The following is a 26,197-nucleotide window of genomic DNA, read 5'->3' as shown; positions in this document are numbered from 1 at the left end:
TATAGAAAAAAACATGTTTTAGTGCAATTCAATCAATCACTGTCCTCAACTAAGCTTCTAAAGATTGCAAAGTGATTTGGTCTACTGATCTCATTGCAGTTCCTGTCCAGTATACATTTCAAAAGAGCAACAGAAACGATGACCTCACTATTTGTAAGCATCTGGTTGTTGAAAACCATGCCTAGGGCCATTGGAGAGATCTGAATTCTTTGGTACTGTATCCCATGGGATTGTCATTCCTGTCTCTTATACCCGTTTGCCACAGATTAAAAAATTAATGCATCAGTTTTCTAGGCTATTTTTTGTATTTCCATGAAAGCTGAGCTACATTAGGATGCTATCATCATCCTGTTGTAAGGTTTGCACGTGATCCATGTAACATCTGTCTCAGATCACCTTACAAGTCCTATCTAGGAGAATAAATTTGTTGGGGTGGGGAAGGGATCGCCTTACTGCTCTGTAGTGTGGAAGTTCTTGCTAGCTCAACTTGCCATTTGTCATTTGTCATATTGCTTAGGGGCAAATAAGTGCAAATGTATTGTTTGAAAGTTTATCAAAGATTCTGTTCTATTTGACCAAGTGATCTGTCTGGCCTGTCTTCTTGTAAACATTCTAAGCTGTCTTTTTGCCTTTGAGGTCTGATGTTAAACAAACATCTTAAGTGTCAGAAAGGGGAGACACCACAGTTAATATCTACTGGCCATCAATCTGGGCATGAGCTTGGCTCTTGCATGCAATTAAGCAAATATCTTTGACACTGTACTGACCAGACAGATTAAGAGGACAGCAGGGAAATACTGAGGTCTATTTAACTGTCAGGCATGTAATAGTTACTGATCATTATCCAGGTTTGTAATTACTTGCCCTCAAATGTGAATTGCTTTAATTAGCATATTTAGGATATTTAGAATATTCACATATACTAATGGTGGGCATCTGTTAGGATAGGTTTTATCAGATGCTATGGTACTTGTCAAGCCCCACACTGTGGTGCTGTATTGTGGTGGCATGTGGTGGCATTGCTAATGCAACAAAAATGCCCCACTTAACCCTAATCTGATAATGTATAATGGAGATACAAATTAGACAACAAATGTTTCCCATCAAAGCCAAACAAATTAAACTCTCATTTGAGCAGCTCACCTCTCTCCACACATCATGCTCCTCCGCAAAAAAAGATGAGCTTGATGAGAGTTCTCTTAAACATGCCAGTGATTACCCTATTTAGAACTGGATTGGCAAGCAATTCCAGCTGCAGTGCTGAACCCATTCCCCATTTTCGAGTCTCTGCATTATTCTGTCTTCTCGTGGATTAGTCTAATGTGGTTGATCAGCCTTTTTGGAGTGCACTTTCAGTCCGAATTCTCTTAAGCATGCCAAGACTGATCCTTTACCCGTTCAGCTCTGAACTGGCAAGCAATTCCAGCTGCAGTGCTGAACCGATTCCCCATTGCGAGTCTCTGCGTTATCCTGTTTTCTCGTGCATTAGTCTACTGTGATTGAACAGCCTTTTTAGAGGACTTAAATGAATTACTGTCATTGTAAACCTGCAATATTTAAGAAATCACAGATTTGGAACGACCATCTTCTCTTGCAGTGGCTGAAAGTGTCATCCCTTTGGCCTTCATCTGGACAACCTCCTGTCACAGGGTTTCAGTCACCTTAGAGTGACCTTCCATCTTGCAATTTAGTGAAAACTGGAGGAATGCTGCCAGTTAAATAGGGTTTGTCATATAATTAAGGAAATATGCACCAGATGCCAGATTAACACCAATAACTTTGTCATAAAGATGAACCAAAAATGATGGTCTATGACATGGCTGTCTATGAATGCCTAGCTCTTGTGTTTCTCATATATAAAATTTCACTTATATTTAATTATCATATACAATGCGATAAGATCATATCCCAGTGTCCATACCATATTAACCATGCCTGATTCGTGCTAGAACATGTATTGCATACATCATTTTGTACGGTATGTTAAACATCAACTAGCGCCAGTCCTCTCAAATAAACGACAGCCTATATTTGGATAAGCAGGCACCATGCTGACCTTGGGTGTCTCTTTGTTTGTCATGAGTGATGAGGAGAGGGTGCCAAGAACATGTGTCAAGAGATGCATGTCATGTAATGCACAGGTATAGCTATATAATCTTAGAAACCAACAGTGACGCAAGTAAAATGTTGCTCTCTATGAATAAGCACAACACCAGACAAAACCTCTGCAGTTCCTTTTTTAATTTATCTTAATGCATTTTTGCTCTACAAGTGCAAGAAGGCAAGTACCCAACTGCACTGCAGGTGATATAGCCTTTGAAGGCAATATCTGCAATGACCTCGCCCCACATAGGTCAGTCTTGCACACCAAGACCTCGGCTGTCAATCCTTGACATGGCATCAGGTTTCAACACAGGGATTACTAGAAAAAGATCTGTCCTCCCAGGATAGCACAGCAAGCTTATATTTAGCTTGGCTTGATGCATAGCCAGAATAATGCCACGTCTGCTGGCCACTGACCGCCCCTTGCCCCCCTGATGCTCCCAGTGAGAGGACTGCGGTCACACCAAGTGAGGGCCACTCAATAAAGTGTTGGAAAAGCAGTGTGCTCCTAGCACACTAATCTTTTTATTTGTTCCTATCATCTTATGTATAAGACATTGTTCTTGTTTTTTTACATGACAGTATCTGTTGCATTGTGCAGCCTATTAGCCATCGCTGATCTAGCAGAATGTCCCAAGAGAGTGTGATTGTATCTGCATGCAAACACAGCCATTTTTAGACAGATCATTTAACCCACCCACTTCAACTCAATAGCCCTTAAACTTAAGATATACCTTATTGCAATAATTTTAGTTTTCGCATTTTATGCTTTTCTGTGAATAGTTTGAATTTCATTTCCATGCTCTTTTTCCAATAGGTATGTGTCATAGTTCTGTATGAAAGCCTGTCTCTGCTACTGAATAAAAAATAAAAAAAAGGTAATTGTGACTATTTATCTCGCAAAATTGCGTGATACAAATGTGCAGTTCTGAATTTTTTGTTGTATCTTTTTTCCAGTCAGAATTGGACTTTATAACTCACAACTGTGAGTTTATAACATGCAATTTAAAGAAAAAAGTCAAAATTTCTTGTTTACGACCATATAACTCGGAATTGCGAGATTATATCATGCAATTTTGAGAAAAAAAGTCAGAACTGTGTTTATGACCTTATAACTCACAATTGCGAGTTTATATCATGCAATTCTGACTTTATAACTTGCAACTGCAAGTTTATATCATGCAATTTTCAGAAAAAAGTCAGAATTGCGAGTTTATATTATGCAATTTTGAGAAAAAAGTCAGACTTGCTAGTTCATGACCTTATAACTCACAAGTGCAAAATTTATATCATGCAATTCTGACTTTATAACTTACAATTGCGAGATTATATCATGCAATTTTGAGAAAAAAGTCAGAACTGCTAGATTATGACCTTATAACTTGCAATTGCAAAATTTATATCTTGCAATACTGAAAAACGAATTGTGAGTTTATCTCGCACAATTTTGAGAAAAGAGTTGCAGAAATGCAGAAATGCAGAAATAAAAAGTCACTATTACCTTTTTTATTTTTTATTTGTGTTGAAAATGTTACTTCCATACTTGTAAAATATCATAGTTGCAGGCATGGAAACTATTTTAGTGTACCTTTTTGTATTATAACTAAACAACTTCATTTTTAATCTTGTGTTCTCTTGACCCAGACTTATGAGTGGCACAACTATTCTATAAGAAAAACATACTAAGTACTCTCACTCAGGCACATTTGTGACCCCCTCTCTTTCACCTTGTTTGTTTTCCTCTGCTTTTTCCATTGAACATTCTTAGCTTGCAAGTACTCTCCATGACACATAAACAGCTTTAAGTTTACCATCTTGTAAACCAGTTGAGCCAGCATTTGAACCTACAGTCATGCTTAGAGTCTTATCACTTTGAGTCATGTTTGCATGGAGTGACAGGATGGGCCTTTTTTGTTTACAGTTGGTTATTTGTGGCAGTTTTCCCATGCTTTTTACTTAAACATCTGATACATTAGTTAATAAAAAGCATTTAGATAGAAAATGTGCATATGCTAGATTCAAAGATTTAAAAAAAATTACTAAGACATTCATACAAGTAAGGAATGAAGAAAAAGTCACAATGGAATTAAATTATTAAGATGACAATGGATACTTTTAAACATAAAGAGAAAAAAATTAGCTGCTCTTTAAATACTGTACTGACAAAAGGTCAAACTCTAACAAAATTACAGTGCTTAAAAGAAGACCAAGACCAAGAATATCAGAGCCCTTCATTAGCTAGTAAGATCAGGGTCAGTCTGTCCACTATCTTAATTTGGTCCGCGGCTGCCTCATGTCTATGTCTGTGAAAAGGGTTCAACAGGTTCACCCAACTGACCAGGGGCAGGACATTTGCCCATTCAGTGGAACAGTAATATGATACAACTGATCTGTCTGAGGGATTTGAGCATAACTCAGAATCCCAACAAAGCAAATCCTATCTTTGCAAAGTCACACAGGTGTCACTGTTCCCAAGTGACTGTTACCAGCCAGGGATGAGTGATTTTTTTTTTTTTCAAAAGGGTTGGATCCCTTGTGCTTGCAGGAATCAATAAGCACATCTTTAGAGCAGGGCTATTTCTGACTGCACGATGGGGCCTGGCCACATTCCTTGGTTCACAAACTCTGTCCGCTATTTCATAGGGGTGTCATTTGAAAAACAGAGCGATGTCCAGTCTAAAGAGTACATTGTCCATTCACTGGCTATCACATTGAGTATGTTTTAATGCATACACAGACCATTCTGGAAAGGAATAGTTCACACAAGCATGAAAATCTGTGTGGTCATTTACTCCTGTGTTCTTCCAAACCTGTATAACTTACTTTCTTTAAAATAATATTAAGATATTTTGAAGAATACTGTGGTCCAAAAAGCTTTGGACCCCACTGACTTTCACTGTATGAACAAGAAAAACAGGCGTTTTCAAATGTCTTCTGTGTTCCACAGACAAAAGAATTGTGTAGGTCTGGAATTACATGAGGGTATAAATGTTGTAATTAAATTTGCCTACAAATTAAATTCACTCATGGCTATGTGAAATAATTTCTAAATAGGTTCTACCCTCGGCTGATTGTTGGTATTTCTGAGATTTCATGCTAACTCCTGTCATGTGCCTAAGAGCTCATAAGTGTACATCACCATGCAGGTTGTCAGTCCACACAAAAGTGTGCCTTGGTCTGATATGAGAGACCCTGTGACCTAGATTTGGCAGTTTGGTTAAGTGAGAGCTCTTAAATTTCAAGTGACCCAATTGGCTGCATAAAATATTGTCCCCTGCTGGCAAACGATTGCCCTCTGGCCTCATGAGCATGTGTAATGGATATTTCTTTATCTTTAAAGCTTTATTCTTTGACTGATCATTTCTGAACAAAAAATGTTGAGTTCTGCTGTTTCAGGATTTTTAAAACTTAGGCCTGTCACGTGCAATGCTCACTATTTCTTCCTATCCAAATACACAGTTTTATGATGGCACTAGTCCATGTTTATGACTCTGGAGCAATAAACAGGATGACTTTTATGAATTTGAAATTAATATAGAAATATGATATTCCATGACCTCTATGATGCCCATGTTTTATTGATCTGGCTCTCAATTGCACGTGACTACACACATGGACCATGAACTTCTAACTGGCCGCTTGCTATTGTTAGTAACCTTGTGAAACTTTTAACCCCCTTTTAACATTTTTCACACATCTGTCAGTAGGAAGATTCCATGACACTGGTCCTCTAAATATAAAGCCGGTTCCCAGTTCCTACTCAGGAATAGCCATGTTTCCATCAAAGGTTGGCCTCTGGTGCACGACTGGAACAGATGCAACTTGTACTCGCTCTCCATTACTCAAGCTCTTTTGGGGTCTTGGTGTGTCCCTATAGGTTTACAATCATCTATCGGCACTTGTTTGGACAGTCGGCTCACTTGAACGTGACAAACTAAATCCAAACTGCACATCAGAAGATATGAGATGCTGTTGCACCAAGCTACTTTATTCAGCCAGTCATGCAAACTCTCAATGTGGCCTTCTCATTCCCTTGTGGGTTGAACTTTTACATTTCAATGATTCATTAAATACAAAGGGTGTGATATTTGTACTAATGCAAACCTATTTTTTTGTTCAGCTGAGCAATGTGTGAGTCAGTGGAACTGTTTAATTTGCATTTAATAGTTTATTAAATAAAGGACTGTCATCTGGTTCCAGTTGAAGATTGCTACATTAATTGTAGGCCTTATAGAGTTGAGAATACCTGGGTTGGTATTTTTTATAACAGCCCAGTCAGAAGTAGATACTTCAGTTATCAAAGTTTATCAGGTAGTCTTGAATGAACAAGTTTTTTTCTTTACACAACGGTTACTTCTCTCCGGTTTCAAGAAGGCCCTCTGCAGGAGAGTACCCTATTATTCTCCTAAAAAAGACGTTTAGTCATGTTGTTATGAGTAACAATGTAGTTTCTATCTCTTCCAACGGTAAGCTGAGGACACTGGAACCAATGACCCATTTAACCTGCAACCTGGCAGGAATATAGTAACAGCTTTGTCCACCTTTAGCAGACTTTAATTTCTCAGTTTTCCTCCTGCATTTTCTGACTTCATAAACATTTCTAAACTTTTAGCCATATAGCCCTTCAGAAAACATTGAAGCATAAGCATAATGACATGTTACATCTTATGCTGGAAAGACGTTTTTCTCTTTGATATTCTGAAAAGATATACTGTACTATGATATGAAGATTCACACTTTGAAATACATGTACTTAAAGGGTAAGTTCACTTCCAGAGTAAAAATAATCCTGGTAATTTACTCACCCCCGTGTCATCCAAGATGATTCATCATTCATGTCTTCAGTTGCAAAGAAATTACGTTTTTTGAGAAAAACATTCCAGGATGTTTCTCAATATAGTGGACTTCTATGGTTCCCAATGGTTTGAACTTCCAAATTGCAGTTTCAGTGCAGCTTCACAGGGCTCTACACAATCCCAGCCGAGAAATAACGGTCTTATCTAGCGTAACAGTCATTTTCCTAAAAAATCAAAATGTATATACTTATTAAGCACAAATGCTCGTCTTGCACCAGCTCGACCTCACGCATTACATAATGATGTTGGAAAGGTCACACATGACGTAGGTGGAAGTACACTGTAAAAAAACTATTTGTTGAGTCAACTTAAAATAATTTGTAACCTGGCTGCCTTAAAAGTTTAAGTTCAGTCAACTCAAAAAAAGTTTATTCAACTTGAAATGTTAAATTTTACTAAGTGACAACTTAGATATTTGAGTTGAATCAACTTAAAATTTTAAGGCATTCTTTTTTAAAGAAAATGACCAGTCACTTTGCTAGAACCGTTCATCCTCATTGAAGACCTCTATATGGAGAAAAATCCTGGAATGTTTTCCTCAAAAGATGTAATTTCATTGCAACTGAAGAAAATGATGTCATAAACATCTTGAATGACATTGGCTTGAGTAAGTTATCAGGAAATTGTTATTTTGGAAATGAACTAATCCTTTAATTTCCTTAAAATTATATATTCAATTTAAAAAAAAGTTAAGTTATAAATGCCATTTAAGGATCGTTGGTAGGGGATTCACTGAGTGGTACAAAAGTCTGACTCTAATAATGACTGAAGGCAGTCGGCTCATATGAGCTCTACAGAGTGATTTGCAAGAGGTGTACAAAGCTGTCATATATGTGGTCAAAGACTAGTTTAGAATTTCATACTTGACTCTCTTGTGTCATTCTCAGGATGGATTAGATACCCAGAGGAATGCATTTGAAACTGATGATCGCTCTCAGAATAGAGCAACAGTCAAGGAGCAGTTTCAAAACAGAGTGCTTGTGAAAACTGACTGAATCAGCATGCAGGGCATGGCCTACCATGACACTAAGCATCATCTGGTTTCATCACAGATCATTTCATCCTCCAGCTATCCCATTCAGGATGGCTTTCTAGCAGTGCCAAACAACAGACTGATCCGAGTTGCTTTAGTACTGGTGGGTGCTTTTCGCATGAATGGCGCGCCAGTAATGGCTCCCATTCAGCCTGTGGTTGAAGCTACGCCTGGGAAACCACAGTCCCTTTCACTGACAGCCTGTGAACCACAGGTCTGAGTAAAGAGCAACTTTCCATGTGATGGTATTTCAGCATGCTGTTTTGAAAGGCAAGCTCGACAGTGGTCCTCACATGGTTGCGGTTGCAGAGGCTCAGCTCTTGGCTCCAGGCAGGTGGAGGGGACCTACCCCTTTTCTTTCCCAACTTCAGATCCAATGATTGCATGGGCTGGCAGATGCCAGAGCCTTGGAGTGGAACTGTCAATCAATAAACAGACTTTGCCTCTGCCAAATCTCATTAAGGCTCATGTTCTGCACTCATCTACATGGCAGACAGAGCTGTGGTGTTTCATATCCTGCACGCCCTCCTTCCTAGGCATATGCTAGATGTAACGTGACATTTTAATCCACGTAAACATGTCAAAATCTAATGGCACGTTCGACAACTCCTAGACCTAATATTTGGGAATTGATACTGATCCACACTAAGTCCCAGGAAAAAATATATACAGATCTGAAGTCAGCTCAGACAATGCCAAATCTGTATTATTTCATTCACAATCCATTTCTGTACAATAGCAAGAGTTAAGGCAAGGGTCTTTAAGAGTTAAAAAGATGAATAATATAAAGTTCTTGCATCAAGAATAAGTAACAATCAAGCATACATTTGCCATAACTGTGAAGTGTTAATAAGGGGAACATAATAAACTACTATTGCATTTCATGTAAGTTGTTATGCATAAAGAGTCTTTCAGTGGGGTTTTAGAAATGAAAGTATTTGAAAATGCCTTTTGAAAACTTTTGACTTCTAAGCAAAGAACTAACAACACTAAAGTCATGAGTTTGATCTTGAAAGCATCATAAGTCACATAGAAAATGTGGCTTGCAAAATAAATACGTTTTAGTGCATATGCAGGGATGAAGGTAACAGTATAGTTTATCACCAGTGACCTGTAGTTTACCCTAGATAAATATAAAGCCATCCATCTTCCTATTCAAATATTAATCTGTCTTAGAAAGCACCTGCATGAGACGTGTGCAGTATTTGTAACAGATTCAGCCAGTTCCACAAAACTATAATTCATAGTCATAAGCAAACAGACACTGATGTGTGTTTGATGTTGGTCGCAGAATATTGCTTTCCTAGAAAAGCATTTGGCTGAGTGACTGAACCAATCATTTTTCATTTTATCTCATGTCCTTCACTTATCTTTGTCTGATAAACCACAGACAAAATTTTATATTAACATACACACACCCATATTCATACATACTGTATATACTACCTTTCCCATGCTGTGAGGCACTGTTTGATGTCTCTGTTGCTGACATCTAGTGACCAGCATGAAGAGGAACAGAAGCTCTGTCTAAATAATTCATGTCTTCTGTGTGTTGTCCAAAGCTGATTAACTAGCCTAAGGCAGAGAACTACACATGTGAAAACACAGCTTGGCGAGCAAATAGATCCTCACTTACACAAAAAAGAAGCAGTGTCAACTTGTTTTATAAAAGCAGAGATTTTAATTTATGCTGCTTGTTAAAACAGACTAGACGTTTTTGCAGTGTAAGAGACCTTTAGGGAGCTTGAAGATGTTGTTGATGTTGAATCTATCTAAAGAACATGTGATGATGAATCTTACCCTAAACATGTTTGCATTTAAGTTGCCTTCTGTGGATAGAATTGCTTGGTTTACATTTAGATTCACTTTGTAGATTTGCTGATGCAAAGCTTTGGTTAGATACCTAAACGTGAATCCACAATGGAAGCCATGTCTATTTGAAAGGGATGTATATTTTATACTTGCACTCTGTTGCAAATGGAATATTAGTCTTTGATCTAATGGAGCTTCCAAAACAGATGTGGAAAGGAAGTACAATCAATTATTTAGATGACTCTGTGGAGTCATTATATGTGATGATGAGCTTTTGATTATTTTCTCATGCAGATGCAGATTTTGGAGTTTTCAGAAACATTCTAGTTTCCGAAACAGATCTATGGCAATTTGGCAAAACAACTTAGGAGTAACATCTTTTGTAACTTATAACATCATTGTGGAGCAGCAAACCCAAACAGACACTTGTTTGTTTGTACTTGTGTCCTGCAACTGTCACCTGATGACACATTTGTCCTTTTGTTTTGCCATATTACCCACTCAACTCAATGAGCAGAAGGGAAATGTTGATTTGAATCAGACAACACACTCTGACCCACAGAAACTGCATTATTAATGATATTTATGGAATCAAGGTAACGTGCATGGATATGAGAAGGGTTTACACAGCAGCAACATGGAAATGTGTATAAGTACAGGAACCTAAAGAAAGATGGTAAGAGACAGAGACAGTCCAGAGACCCAGTTGTGGGACAGACTAAATGAAGTGCATTTGTCTCACTTAAGGACTCCCTAAATCGAGTCTTTACTAACTTGAGACTGCCTGTTTCTTAACATCCACCTTGCAGTCAGCAATAGGAAGTTAGCTGGAATAAGTTACTTAATAGTTAGAGTCCAATCTAATGCACAGAACAATAGCTATAGTACCAGTTCCAGATGAAATGCATAGTTTAACTGTGATCTCAGCAGATCATTTTGAGCGAGTACACGTTAACTGATTAATACTTTAGCACTATTACCTACTAAGATAGAGCCTAGTTAACCTGTTCCAGTCTGTTGGTTGTGTCTACACTGCAATACCTTCTTTTGTAAACACTAATGTTTATATAAGAATCAGACCGTTTCTACAAGCTAGGACAATTTTCTCAGCCAAGATGAGATTATATAGGTACACTCCTAAAAATAAATGTGCTTGAAAAGGTTCTTCACAGCGATGCCATACACTGTAAAAAACAATTTGTTGAGTCAACTTAAAATAATTTGTAACCTGGCTGCCTTAAAATTTTAAGTTCAGTCAATTCAAAAACAGTTTATTCAACTTGAAATGTTAAATTATACTAAGTAACAACTTAGATATTTGAATTGAATCAACTTAAAATTTTAAGGCAGCTGGGTTACTTACCCATCTGTTAAATTTAGCAAACACAAATATCTAAGTTGTTACTTAGTACAACTTAACATTTCAAGATGACTAAACTTATTTTAGTTGGCTGAACTTAAAATTTTTAGGCAGCAAGCTAACAAATTATTTTAAGCTGACTCAACAAATTGTGTTTTTTATTTTTTTTTTTACAGTGAAGAACCATTTTTGTCAAAGGTTCTTTAAAAAAACATCTTTTTCTTACCTTTTTTATAATCTGAAGAACCTTCATTTGTGAAACAAAAAGGTTCTTCAGATGTTAAAGGTTCTTTATGGAACCATTTAGACAAAAAAGTTTCTTCTATGGCATCGTGAAGCACCTTTATTTTTAAGAGTGTATACAAAGAAAGTCATCCTGTCCTGCAGACAGATGACAGATGAATAACTGTATCAGATAACAAGTCTCACTTGTTGCTAGGGTGTTGTTTACTGTTGTGTGCATAGCAACGGTTAGGACGTTAGAAAAAAAATTGCCATCCCTGTAAGTATTTATTTTGTTTGATAACTACGTCACTTTGCAGTGAATGCAGTAGTTTATTTGTCTATTTGTCATCTAAAGTTAAATAGAACTACAAAAACTACAGTTTTGAAATAGCCAAAAATCATTTAGAGAAAATATAAAACTACTTAATCTAAAACTATACAATTCTACTAGGTGGGAAGTGCACCCTTGTGAGTGGGCACTCAGCCCATACTCACGCTTTGCTGGAAATGACGGCTGAATGGGACACCGTGTTTATATTTGCACAGCTAGCAATTCCAAAGTGCCGATTTCAGGATGTCCTCAAATAATTGTGCATGCTCAGTCTAATGAAGAACAAGACAACTGTTCCAAGAACAGTCATGAGTTTCTGTATCATCTGTACAAACAGAACTAGTTTATACAACAGCAAGTCAACAAAGACATCTTTATTATTCCACACCATTACGTCTTGCTGCTCAACCTACCAAGCACAAGTCCCTAAAAATAACTGTGGAAGCACAATTTCTTCACGTGTTGATTCACATAGTGACATAAAAATGCCTTACTCTAGTGATGGATGAGCAGCCTGTCTGTCTCTGCTGCTTGTCAGCAGCAACCCTAGTAATCAGAGTAAAGCTCACTTAGCCAGAAAGTGTGCTTTGCTTGGAATAAAAGATAAATGTCAGATAGTCTGTGAAACACAGACATATGGTCTTTCTGAAGGCATTCCCAGAATACATCATATCAAGTTTAGATTGAACGATAGTGGACGAGGCAGACAAAAGTAAAAAAGAAATGCACACAATATTAGTTATTAGATAATATTAGACCATGTGTCAAAATCCTGAAGACCCTGGTTAGCTGGTTCAGGTGTGTTTAACTAGGGTTGGAGCTAAACTCTGCAATTCAGTGTTGACACTAATACGTTTTCAACTGAAAAATCATCTTTTTCTCTTTGTTTTTTCGCCTTCCTTTCACATTGAGACAGCGTTTTTGTCAAGGAAACCTTCGCTTTTTGGATAAATTTTAAAACTGTGTTTTCGCTTTGTAGCGTGGACTGTGAAAACGATGACGCATGTTTAATCATGTGACGCATATTGTATTGATAGATATCTATGTTTATACCTGTATTGTGCCTGTTATGTGTTACTTTCACACTGTTGCTAAAGATATATTACTTTGTATACTCTTTATATTACAGTCCTGCAAAGATGACAGAATTTACTTTCAATTGCTGTACTGCAGCAAAACATGAGGGCGGTTGCGTTTTACATCAAACATATAATAGTGAGTAAAAACGATGCATTAAGAGCCATGGGTGAAAACTTTTGAACAGAATGAAGATGTGTAAATTTTTTTCTTATTTTGCCTAAATATCATATTTTTTCCATTAAATACTGCCTTTCAGAAGCTATAGAAGATAATTACATGTTTCACAGAAGGCAAAATAAGGTAAATGTACCCTGATCTTCAAATTCTAAAAGTTTTCGGCCTCCGGATCTTAATACACTGTGTTTCCTTCTGGAGCATCAGTAAGCGTTTGAACCTTCTGTAATAGTTGCATATGAGTCCCTTAGTTGTCTTCAGTGTGAAAAGATGGATATCAAAATCATACAGTCACTGTTGCAAAGGGTTCAAATACACAAAAAATGCTGAAAAAACAAAGAATTTGTGGGATTTTTTTCTGATTTAGGGCAAACAAGGGACTCATGAACAATTATCAAAAAAAAAAAGCTATGGATCATTCAGGTAACAATACAGTATTAAGAATCAAGTGTGTGTAAATGTTTAAACAGGGTCATTTTTATAAATTCAACTATTATTTTCTCTTGTGGACTTTATGTGAACATCTTTTTATTCAAAATGTCTTATTGTGTATGTAAACTTTTGACTTTTTAAGTTGTTTCCCTGCATTTGATGGCTCATAAGACATCAGCAGAACATATAAATTAACACAGAGAACAACACAAGAAGTCATGTTTAAGTGTTTTACCAGTCATTCTCGACTGATCGTGTATGTAGGATTAAATTTAAAGACACTTACCTCAGTATTTCCTGGCATTTGATGCTCTGGGGTATTATAGCCACATATAGTTTTATATTTTATGTTGGAAAGGAAGGAGAAACTGTTCACTTACCTGCTTTCGGATTAACCGCTTCAGCTAAATATGATTTCTGCTTAATTTTTAATTTGTAAAAAAGCTTATATTTTTTTAAGTGCCCTACGTCATTTGTATTTGTTTTACTGTCTTTTGTTCATTCCAGTGGCCTTTGTCTTTATACTTACGATTTTTTTGCATGGACGCGTTGTTTTAATTTATTAACCACCAGTGACTCACACCTGAGCTGTTTGTATTTTTGTTTTTTTTTCTTTATGTTGCCTATTGTTAATGCTTCATTCTTCATTCTTCTCACAGTGGCTGCTGCATTTCACCATCCTGACATGCGCTAACCTACCTGTTTCTGCGAGGTTGCTGTGGATGGTGTGGCTATGTCTTGGACAAAGGCATTTTGTGGTGTAATGGCTATGATTGGTGAATGCTTCATCCCATTATTTGAAGTCTCGGCAACTGTCGTCTTCAGGTAGTATTTGAAATGGTTTGGTGTTGCAGCTTGTTTGTCACATCCATTGCATTCATCACTCCAACAGGGACTGGCTATTTGAATTTTTATTTTTTAAGTCCAAACTCATTCTGTTTGCACTGGTAGGTTTCATATATGATTATCCACACTCTGTCAATCTGAATTATGCCTATGCTACTGCTGTGTCTTTAATGTGTATATGGTTTTGTTGTATATTTGATTTGCTTGTCTGTTTGGCTTAGATATACTGTTATTGTTTAAGTTTTGTAAAGTGCTTTGACCACTGGAAAAGTGCCAGGTAAGTTAACATTATTTTGAATTTGATTGAACTGCAATACACAAAATTAAGTGATTTCAACATAGAGATTTCAGTATTTTACATTTCAGTATTTCACGTGGCTCTACATTTGATTTATTTTTATGTCTGTGGCTGTCCCTCACCTTGTTCTCCAGCTGTTTTCTGAAGTTCAAAGATCTCACTTCTCTCCGATTTTTCACAACAAGCTTCCACTTTGAGGAGGTATTCAGATGCCTGCAAAATATGAATTATGCATATTATGAACATATTTATTACTACAAAATTAGCACAATATATATCTATTAAACTGTATTTTATGTTTTAGGGTACAATGTGTTTTTTTTTCCAAGTTTAAATGTATTTTTCTCTTAACCACTAGATGTCACAAAAACTCACCACAGCACTATCTAAATATCCATGTTTTACTGTTGAGCAAATATTTATTTATTTGTTTCTAATATTAATAATTTCTGCAGCATTTCAAGACAAAGGTCTTAATAATGACTTTGAATCAACAGGCTTTTTTTAATAACTCCTATTGTTGGGGCTAAAAAGCACAATGTTTGTGATAAATAGCTGGCTGACTTTTTCAGCAGTTGACATGATTTGGTTAGATTCAAATTTTTAATATCATTTATTAAACATATTTATAATTTACTTTGACCCCCAATTGTGGGTAAAAGGCTCACTTTTCCAACCCACACATTGATTTTGCAAGCAAAACAAACTACTTTTATGATTTATTTTCACAAAATATGTTTCTCTGTTGTTCACAAATAATATGTAGGTTTTTTTTCTGCAATCGGACTTTATGGGAATAGTGAAAAGCACATTTTCCTTTATGAACTTGTAGTTATGTTTCATCATGCACAACAAGGGCATTGCTAACATAAGTCGCTTAACGTTACCTTCTGTTCTTCCATAAACGTTTCCTCAGAGACGTTCATTCTGTGAGAAACGTTCCCAAAATCGTGCAGCCAATTCCTGCCACCAAAAACTGTAATAATATATATATATATATATATATATATATATATATATATATATCAAAACTACTTATATAAACTTGAGAATATAATGTAGAATTAAAGATACAGTCGTCCAGTAGGCCTATTCAAAAAGAGCGCGAATTTTCACTTTGCTAAGCATAATGAGAAATAATGAAAGATAATGTGTTCTGTGGTTACTGCCCCAAAATATATTTGTAATAAGCCAATTATACAATTAAAAATGACACCAAAATCACCAACGTGTGTAAATCGGTGCAGTATTAAGTATTAATTATTATCCACCGTAGAGAAACACACCTGGTTTCTGCTGCAAAGCTACCGCGCCAGTGTCCCGCCAAAAAATGCTGACGTTATATTTTGAATTTTGATTTTTTTTTTTTTTTTGGCCTCTATTTAATGTCCTTGAAATTTGCCTTAATTATATGACTGTTTTAATACAATTATACATTTAAGCTCTTAATATTTTTGTCATAATTACCACAGTGGATTAGCAACCCTGAGATTAATTTATTTTTATTTCTCTTTTTTTAATTATTTAATTCATGTTCTGTTGGTTAGAATCGTTCTCCACGAGGTGGAGCTATATCGCCGTGTCTTTGTGCAGGAACAGGCCTATGTTTGCAATTAATTAAATGACGTGGCCAAAGTTTTTTTTTTTCTTTTCAATGAATCATTGCATACTTATTATTATTATACATACTAAATTATTATTTTGTGCCACAATGTAGAGTTAAAGTGAAGTGCTCAAAGCACCCTGCCACATTAATTAGTATATCACCAAATTCTCATGACTTTTCATTATATTCATGTAGCATATGAGTGCATATGAGTGCTTATATTCATTATGCACATGAGTGCTATTTCTTGTCAGTGGTCCAGTCCGTACTGTTGAGAAAAGTGCGTTTTTTGGAAATACCCTCAGCCCCTGCCCATCTCAGTATCCCTGTTTCAACTAAACCATGGCCTAGTGACTCTTGCTAAGGCTTATTTTTGCACCTCATGACTCTTTTTATAAACCTTAACCTCAAGGTAATCCAAACCAACCGCAAACATACAAAAAACAATGTCTTCAAAGAATAACCACAGTCATACTCATTAATTCTGAATAATATTTTCCATCCCTGGTTTGCTGTATATGTGTTAAAGAGTCATGACAGTGTTGTTCCTGCAAGTATACAGATACTGTTGTGCATCAAAATGCACAGTTGCGAATCTGGAAAAAGTGACTGGCACTTCTGTAAAGTTAGAAGGGCTTTTATATTCTCTGAGTCAGTGATTCTGTAATTTCTCTAAAGGAATCCCTTATCATAGTAAACTCCATATTGTTTATAGTGTAATTGTATTATAATTTCTAAAAGTGCATGTTTAAAATGTAAAGCGTAGATAGCAGACCAGCTATAAGGCCACTCAAATATAGGCCGTTCATACTCGTGGTCAATGAGGCAACGAGTTTGAGAGAGCATGTGCGTGTGGGTGGGTGGGCGGAGCCTGACTCATCCGTATTTTCCAATCACCTTTTCTTAATTTGACCTTCTCACCTATGGAACAGAAATGATTGTAGGATTGTCCCGTTCGGTTTAGGGACATTCCTTTAGCATCAGTGTGTTATTTCACTCTTCGAATGGACAATAGCACTCGTTCTCTATTTTACTGTGCTTAAGCCACTCACTAACTTTGTATTTAACACATTAAACAGTATTCAATGTCAGAGGGTTTCTGTTTGTTGGTCTTCACTCCTACATGTTTACAACCACGCAGCGTGCAGAGCAATTGAGCATGCACAGGAAATGTGACACGTTTTGAAATGACAGCTCATGGAAACTATATTGCTTCTGCCCTTTTTCTATATGCAAATGAACTACTTGCAGGGGCTAACATATAGGTTAAATTTATGCTTGCAAATGCAAGAAACTTCTATAAGAGAGCGTAGAGAATAGAGTATTAGCATATTAGCTCAATGCAGGATTGTAGCATGACCAATGCTAATTTGTGAGATGTTTTATAGTTTGATTTTGTTTCCCTCCACAACGCTGTAACCCTCCCAATCTCAATTAATCTACCTTGCCTTTATCACAAGAATCACTGGCAATAGTTGTGGTTTAGTGCACATGTACCTACAGTCTTGTGAATTTCTCTGTGAGAGGATGCGTCAGCTGCTTTGTCTCTGTTTTGGTTTTACGATATGCATCGATATAATTTGCTATTTGAGTTTCTGATCCTTATCTCCAAACCACTGTGCACCTTGCTTCCGATATAACTACTGCAAACTGTGCAAGTAGTCAAGCAGTCGGCAGTCAAGTTATATTGAACAAAGCATGTTTGAATGTCAAAATTGTTCATTAATGGTTTAATGTTTTAATCAAGTTTTCCAAGTATTTTATTTGTGGACGTTTACACGTTTCCACAATCTCTTCATTTCCACAAAGTCTTCATGGTATGTGGTACTCGCACGCATCAAAGACTGACACGGGAGAGAAGTAATTATTGATTAAAGTCACACAAAATGTTCTCGTAACTTCAGAAAATTAAGGTTGAACCACTGATGTCACATGGACTATTTTAACCGTGTTCTAGCTTTCTGGGCCTTGAACATCTCAGTTGTGTTGCTGTCTATGCAGGGTCAGAAAGCTCTTGAATTTACCCCAAAATATCTTAGTTTGTGTTCCGAAGATGAACGAAGGTTTTGGGGGTTCGGGTTTGGAACGACATGGGGCTTAGTAATCAATGACAGAATTTTAATTTTTCAACTATTACTTTACTCAAGGATTCAATTATTGTGATCTATTATGGTTGGATAACTGCTTAACATCTACCTATCTAACAACTTTCCAAATAAATTCATTCTAGTCCTCCACAAAATCTACTTTTAACATCAAGTAAATTATTAAATCGGTCTCTATCTGTGTTGTTCAGATGAATCTTTTTAATGGGAACATGACCCGGGGAACATAAGCATGCTACTGTTTCAATACACACATTGCATAAAGGCCTAATTAGCAAGAAAACCATATATGACAGTGGAACCTTTAGAATCCTCTGCCTACACAATGTGCCAGTCCCTGAAAATTCTCCCCGAAACTTTAAGCAGCGGTAAAATTCAGCGACAAGTGGGTGAACTTCGATTTCGGAAGGGTAATGCGGTGAGGAGAACCGTGACGAGCATGAACTTCAAAGGTGCATGATCTAATTAGCTGCAGTCGTGACTTTTTTCCAACCTGATCCATTCTCTTTCATCTGTCACAGATAATTGCTGTATATACTGTTGTCATTTCCTTCTAATTTAAATTTTACATACTGTACTCTTATGAAAATGAGAGTGGTTTTACTACAAATAAAACCAAAAAAACATGGTTACTATACTTAAACCATGGTAACTACAAATTAACCATGGTTTTGGTATACTAACCATAGTTTAGCCATGGTTACTACACATTTACTATAATAAAACCATGGTTAATTTTTGTAAGGATAGATAGATAGTCAAAATTATGGAAATATTGCTATACAGATTTAATTGTTAGATATCGTCTAAGTTCAAAACCTCTGAGGTAATAACACCGCGTCTACCAGACGTCGTGGCGGCGTGTCGCGGCAAAATACTATAGAACCCATAATAATCAGTGATGCTGTCTACATTGGATGCGACACGACAAGTCTCACAGTGAACTGATGGCTCGTTCTATTTATGACGTACTGGAACAAAAAGCACATGCTTTATCAACGGTTGCTTTGTCGCCTCCAGTGTAGACACGGAGGCTGTCACGTCTGGTGTAGACACGGTGTAACATTCCCAATATTTCTCACTAGAATGTGCTTCAGCAAAAGTAATTAGACATCAAAGCATACCGACTTCTTGGAAAGTGCCAATTAATTGCCCATTTAAAGTCTAACTGGGACTTTTGATTTTGCCAAATAATTAGTCGTTTTTTTTCCTCCACCACATGATTCCACATAAGTTTTACTGCTCACTTGTTCAAGGAAGAAGCCTCTAAAAGCTGATGTCATTAACGTGTAGTATAGAGATGCTCATTGTGCATTTTGGATGCAGAGCAGGACCTGAGTAAGAACGAAAGTGCTGACATGCACCCACTCACATACACTCATATAAATAGATATACTTTTATTTTCAACTTGTAACTGTAAAATGACACATAGTTTGCTGACAGTATAGTGCTGGGTTGATGATCATGTAGAAGAAACATCTACCATAAAGTCACAATAGAGCTGCAACAGGGAGATCCAGCAATTCATAGAAACACTATCGTGTTTTATTTCATTTCTTTTAATTTGTCACTTTCAAGAAGCCACCAAGTGATGTTTTCCTGCGAAAAGTACCTTAATTGATTCTCATCAAATTCTTCAGACTGTCACTGTGCATCTTCCTCAGGCCTCTGTCACAGTTCTCTCTCACTCTGTTTGTGTTGTACACCACCCTTCAGTAGAAGGCTGAGTCTGTGGTCAACTTTGCTCTGCTTATCGTAAGTTGCCGCAGCCACTTACCAGAAGTGATGGGAGACTGGGGGTTTCTCAGTGACATCACTTCATGCGACGAGGCAGAGCTGTCGCACTTCTGCATGAAATTAAAAAGTAATCACATGCGTTTAATCATCTTTTCAGACCTAGAAAGTGATCAAAGGCTCATAGTTTCTTTCATTCATTCATTATCGTCTTTCTTTTATTTACATTCACGGCTTTCATCAAGCCGCCACAATTTCCGCTGTGGGCGCTGCCATTTCTTGTGTATCTCTGGCTGTTTTTCAGCATGATTCAAATGAGATATCATCAAGATCTAAGAAACTTTCGACTCCCTAAGTCACTGTTGTTTTGAAGCTCAGCAGTAATGATATCCTGCTTGGTCATGGTGTGAGTTTGAAGTTTCGCTTTTCATTTAAGTCTTGTTTTTCCAATCAAATTGGACATCTTTACAAATGATGAAATGAAAAATGCAACACGGTCAAACTGTGGGATTTAATTAGCACGAACAAGCACATCACTACTGCAGCATGTTTTACTGAAAAATAGTGAAATCTTATAACCAAATATAATATATAAATTAAAAAAAAGAAAAACAGAAAAATAAAAAACTCTTAAAATGGATGCAAATGCATGCATATTTTTTGTTTGTCAGTGTCAGAAGTTGTGCATCCTGTCATTTCAAACCCGTAAGACCTTCGTTTATCTTCGGAATACAAATTAAGTTATTTTTGATGAAATCCGAGAGCTTTCTGACCCTGCATAGACAACGACCACGTACAAGGCCCAGGAAGGTCAACGTAAGGTCAAAGTAAAGACAACGTTAAAATCAGTTGTTCAGCTGTAATTTGATGATACGAGAATACTTTTTGTGCGCAAAGAAAACCACCGCATATGCGTGGTACTCTTGTGAACACACTTTGACTGACACGGAAGTGAAAAAATTGTTGAATAAAGTCATTATTTTAGCTTTCTTTGCACACAACAAGTATTAAATTGCGGTTGAACCGCTGATGTCACATGGACTTTTTTAATGATGTCCTTACTACCTTGTGGTATTTTGCATTGTTGTCTGTGCAGGGTTAGAAAGCTCTTGGAATTTATCAAAAATATCTTAATTTGTGTTCCGAAGATGAACAAAGATCTAATAACAGCATGAGTGTGAGTAATTAATGAAAGAATTTTCATTTTTGGGTGAACTATCCCTTTAAATATGGGTTATGAGTTTAGAGAAATGCTGATCTCATCATAAGCAGTAGCCTATTGTGTATCACGTGTATTATTTCCGTTAAGTTTTTATGCATGCCTGCATCTCACTCATACACAGGGATGAATGGCTGGTTAAGTAGTCAGTGTAGTTGTTAATGTAGAGTTGTGTAGTTAAATATATAATATAGATGGATACATAAATATCTACAGTGGGGTAGAAAAAGACCAAAAAAGCTGAATAAACAATTATACTAATAAATAATTATATTATCAGTTTATGACAATCAATGTAATCCAGCAACTTGAGAATTTCCCACTAATACCAGTAACTTAATGGTGTGGTTTTCACACATACAAACACACCTAAGCAAACAGATAGAGTCAGATATAAAAATATTTTACTGAGCAGACAAATGAATGCAATAGAATACAAAGAAAAACATGTATATTGTGTTTTCATTGACAAAATTATCTATATCTTGTCTATTTTTTCACCTGCGTTTACTGCAGTACACTCAATCTTTCACCGAAAGTACGTAAGCAATATGCATATACTGTTTAAATACTCATTACTTAAAAAAGCAACAAAGACATTTGCACTAAAAGCACGAACAACTAAAATACCTGGTTAGGAATAAAAAAAAAGTCAGAAAAATAAGTTGGTCTCATTTAGAAGAGATAGCTTGTTATTCTGTCCCTGCTTAAACTGGCACATCTTACACTCATAAAAATAAAGGTGCTTTAAAAGCACAGCGATGCCATAGAAGAACCATTTTGGTTCCACAAAGAACCATTCAGTCAAAGGTTCTTTAAACTACCATCTCTTTCTTACCTTTTTATAATCTGAAGAACCTTCTTTTGCCACAAATAACCTTTTGCGAAACAGAAAGGTTCTTCAGATGTTAAAGGTTCTTAATGGAACCATTTAGACAAAAAAAGTTCTTCTATGGCATCGTGAAACACCTTTATTTTTAAGAGTGTAAAGTGATCAGGTGACATAACACATCTTAGGCTGGAACGACATGCTTCTTTTTCAGTCGTTCGTATTTTTCCGGAAGCCTTTTCCCCTCATGTAGAGATGAAGGGATTTTAGCTCATCCATGACCATTTCCTGGATATCCACATTGCTGAGCTGTAAGACCAATGAAGATAAAGAGTCAATAAGATGCATGCAAAAACAGGTTTAATCAGTTTAATAATAGTTTGAAACACTTACCCTTTCACTGGCATACTTCAGTTTTTGCAGCTGTAAGACAGCAAGCTGATTCGGGTTCATGTTTTTCTCCGGAATCTAGATAAAACACATATAGAGTGTTTTAATTGCTTCTGAGTGAAATTCCTTTTATTATTTATTCATATTCAATATATATAAGAAATATGTGCAAGAAAATTTACCGCTGGAGAGGAAGTTGTGGTTATGTCTGCCATCTTATATAGCTTTTTACATTTATCTTTTGTCTGAAACAAAGAAGTGGTAGCCAAGAAATTTGTTTAGTAACTAAGTCATATTCTAGTAAACATGTTGCTATATTGTTAACCTACTAAGTAGCACCCCGCTGAAAAATGTAGGATGATCTGGTTTTGGTTAGTGCTTGGCTAGCTAAACTTAGCTTTGAAGTTGCGTTAGTGTAAAAGAGGCCATGCTGGTCTTTCTGGTTTGTATTTTCCCTTTTATATATAGTATAATTGCATCACTCAAAAATATGATGATATAGCATGACAAAGCTTATGATGCATTTTGAAAACAAAACGTGCTGACCTCATATAAACAGTTTTTGAGTCGATCCATAACGTGTATAAGCTCAAGATGGTGGTTTATTTCCTCATCTTTAGGGACGTAGTTCCCCTTCGTCTTATCGAGAACATCATGAAATAGTTTGATGATTTTCTGCAGGACGCAGCTGTGAAGATTTCTCTGATGAATGAAACAGTTCAGGTTACTATAAATATGTGAAACCTGATGCCAAATGTGAATAACATGATTGTGAACAAAAAAAAAAAAAAAACATTCCACAGATACATCTTGATCTTTTTTCTTTACTGTGAAGTCATGCGTACATGCACGTGGCTAGAAACGTTTGAAATTTTGAAGACTGAAATGTGTAACGTGACATACAAATCATTCTTAGAAGCTTATTAAGGTTGTTGCTAACATTAATGAGGCCCAAAGGGTTGGGCTTCTTTTATGGGTTGGCCCCATGCCCAATTAGCTGGCTATATCATATAGGACCTCACTGAGCCCCGCCTCATAACAGGACCCCCAGTTTACATTCATATTACTTTCAAATACACCGGATTTTATAATGCAGCAATTGGAGTAACTAGTTTTATGCATCAATGACTAACTCATAATATGAATCTTACCCTTTTCCCAATTTTGTCAAAGGATCTGTGCTTCAGGAGGATCTTCTCACCATCTGCAGCTGTCTGAGGAGATCACACAAACCATCACCAACTGAAATATTCAAAATCTCCAAGGCATTTCCAAAAAAGCATGCTAGTTATCTTGTTGAGGCTACTTGTTTGCATTAGTTTTGTAACAAGCGCATGCGGTTATTAGCGTAACACAAGGCTGATAGTAGGACAAGAATACTCACCACGTCTTTGCTGACACGCTCGGCCATATTAGCCAACAAGTGTAGATCAAAACAGGGTTCCTCTCTGACGCACTTTGCATTTTGGACTACTGCCGCACATGTGTGCGTCGGAATGCCGAAAATCAGGATCAGAAAACAATACTGCAAAATGCCGGCCATACTCAGTTCCAGAGTGACTAAATGAGTGTATATGAAAGCAGCTCCTGCTGATACACCTGCCTCATTCCGTTCTTCCTTCTTTTTGCCTTCGCTCTGGTCCTCACCTTTGTATTTATTCTAGTTTCCTGGTGACGTCAGCAAAGTCTCTTTGTAGCTGCCTTTCCAGTTGAGATCAAGACAGGTGATGATGTCAGACTCCTGAACTGTAATGTAATCCACGTTGGCTGATGTATCCAATAGGGATCATGTCCGGGCTCACATTGCCGCTACAGAATGCAAATTTTTCTGGCTGCTTCATGCTACTCAAGGGAGCTTAAATAAAAGAAAGTCACCACAAAATTGTATTACAACTCTATAATGAGGTCATGACATTTATGCGGCTCGAGGATGTCCCAGATTCTAAATCTCTACGCAAACCACAGTCTTGGTCAAGGAAAGTTCATTAAGGGCAACGTAAATGGCATTATAAATTAATCTTGTACAAAAGATTGTTAGAAAGTATCAAATGTCATCTTTGCAGGTTTCTAACTCCAAGGCTAAACGAGTGATGATAGAAACTAGACGATTGATCAATAAGGTGATAAGGGGTCACTTATGGAAACTGAGGGGGACTTGAAATCTAGGCCACTTTGCAGTATCTCATCGCATCTCGTCTCGTCTCATTCTTTTTTTGAGGTTAGTGCCTTCAAACGTGGCAATCTGTATTACTTTGTCACGTTATTACTTAAGGGACTTTTATTAACCAGGATGCACACTTTTTTCCTTATTCAGTTAAATGTGTCTCTGACACTGTTTTCTTTATCATGCCTTAATTAATTATTTGTAATATAGAAAAACTGCAAAATGGCTTTTATAGCCAAAGCAAAAACTAGCGTGTGCAGGACACTAGAGTTCTTTTATGTAAGTGAGGACAGCAAAATACAGTAAACTGTGACATGTTATACCCAAAAATGCTATCAGTAAAAGGACTATCAGTAAAAATGTGATTTGTCACTTTGATCTGAATGTGTTTTGTTGCATATCTTTCTATCAGTTATCTAAGTTATCTTACAGCTGACATTACAGTTTAACTCTTGAGTTTTCTAAACTAGAAAATAAACTGGGATGTTGTTAAAAATATATCTAAAGGTGTTCCAAACCCACTTTCAATGTATGAAATTCATCATAAAAATGATTTTTATTACAATACATACTATAATCATAAACCATTTTAATATATACTGGATGTTTTTACACAATTTTAAGATTTCCTTCAGTCAAGCCATTTCACAACCAAATCAAAAATGTGTGTAGTTGCTTATCAGGCAGTGTCATTAAAATGCCTGAGGTGAAATATGAGATATAATGTATAAAAACAATGAAAAATCAAGTCTGTGTAATTGCAAATTAAGTGTCAAAATGATTTAAGTGTATTTAGGATAAAATGCTGACTATGAAACATGCCATATTCTAATATGATGCATTGGAAATTACGTTATAGTGGAAATGTTTCCGTAAAATGACAACAATTCTCCACTGATGCAATTATGTCCACTTAGTGGAAAAATTAAATAATTATCCTTCTCTTCAAGACCTCATTTTACACACCAAATTCCATCTAAACCTCTGATTATGTGTCGTTGCCCTTGCAAATAAATTTCCAAACAGCAACGCGCAGTAAGATGCGCACCTGTGCAATCCCCACGCCCAAGGAATTTCCAGCTTCTGTTGTTGTGTGCTCAGCATTAAATGAAAAAAGACAAAGGATGAATAAGGTTGGGGAGGGGTAAGGGGGGGATTTCCACAGTCAAAGTTTTTTTCGTATCCTCACTTCATCAGCCTTTACCCTGTTTCTTTGAAATGTAGGTCAATGTAAACAGGAAGCAGTCTGAGCTGCTTAAAAATGAAAGGAATCTCACGTTTATTGTTATATGCCTAAAGCCTAAATACATTATAAAACAAAACACCCTGGGTTTAGTTACCCAGCTATCATGATTTGCTACTTGCTAGTTGGATGCAAGTAGTATTAGAGGGCGGGGCGTTCTCATTCTAGCATTTGATTGGACAAAAGTGTAGGATGACTAATTGATATTGCTTTGTGTATTTAAGCTGACTAAAGCTATAAATTAAAGGAGTACACTAACATATAGATGAGCTAACACATGGACTAAAAGTCATAAAATTCTATTTCATTCATTTTTATAGCATCATAAAACTAGCACATTACTATTCCATAACGGA

General features: G+C 36.5%; 1 protein-coding gene across 1 annotated transcript; it reads right to left on the bottom strand.

Moving 5' to 3' along the window:
• Positions 1–21,612: 21,612 nt before the first annotated feature.
• si:ch211-266a5.12 (uncharacterized protein LOC557488 homolog) lies at positions 21,613–24,232 on the bottom strand. The gene is made up of 6 exons (XM_051108368.1): positions 23,819–24,232; positions 23,586–23,648; positions 22,981–23,136; positions 22,617–22,679; positions 22,438–22,512; positions 21,613–22,353 (listed from the first exon to the last, which is right to left on the bottom strand). The coding sequence occupies exons 1-6, from the start codon at positions 23,975–23,977 to the stop codon at positions 22,255–22,257; spliced, it is 615 nt and encodes a 204-aa protein (XP_050964325.1). The 5' UTR covers positions 23,978–24,232; the 3' UTR covers positions 21,613–22,254.
• Positions 24,233–26,197: the final 1,965 nt, after the last annotated feature.

The sequence above is a fragment of the Labeo rohita genome, chromosome 4 (genome assembly GCF_022985175.1).
Source record: "Labeo rohita strain BAU-BD-2019 chromosome 4, IGBB_LRoh.1.0, whole genome shotgun sequence".
In the NCBI taxonomy this organism is placed as follows: Eukaryota; Metazoa; Chordata; class Actinopteri; order Cypriniformes; family Cyprinidae; genus Labeo; species Labeo rohita.
Note: the sequence above shows the minus strand (reverse complement) of the source record. Positions and strands in the feature narration are given on the sequence as shown.

Coding starts and splice junctions, on each gene's coding strand:
- si:ch211-266a5.12 (XM_051108368.1), bottom strand. CDS start 23,977: ATGGCCGGCATTTTGCAGTATTGTTTTCTGATCCTGATTTTCGGCATT. Junction 23,649..23,818: donor AGCGTGTCAGCAAAGACGTG/GTGAGTATTCTT, acceptor TGATCTCCTCAG/ACAGCTGCAGATGGTGAGAA. Junction 22,680..22,980: donor TCAAAAACTGTTTATATGAG/GTCAGCACGTTT, acceptor TCTTTGTTTCAG/ACAAAAGATAAATGTAAAAA.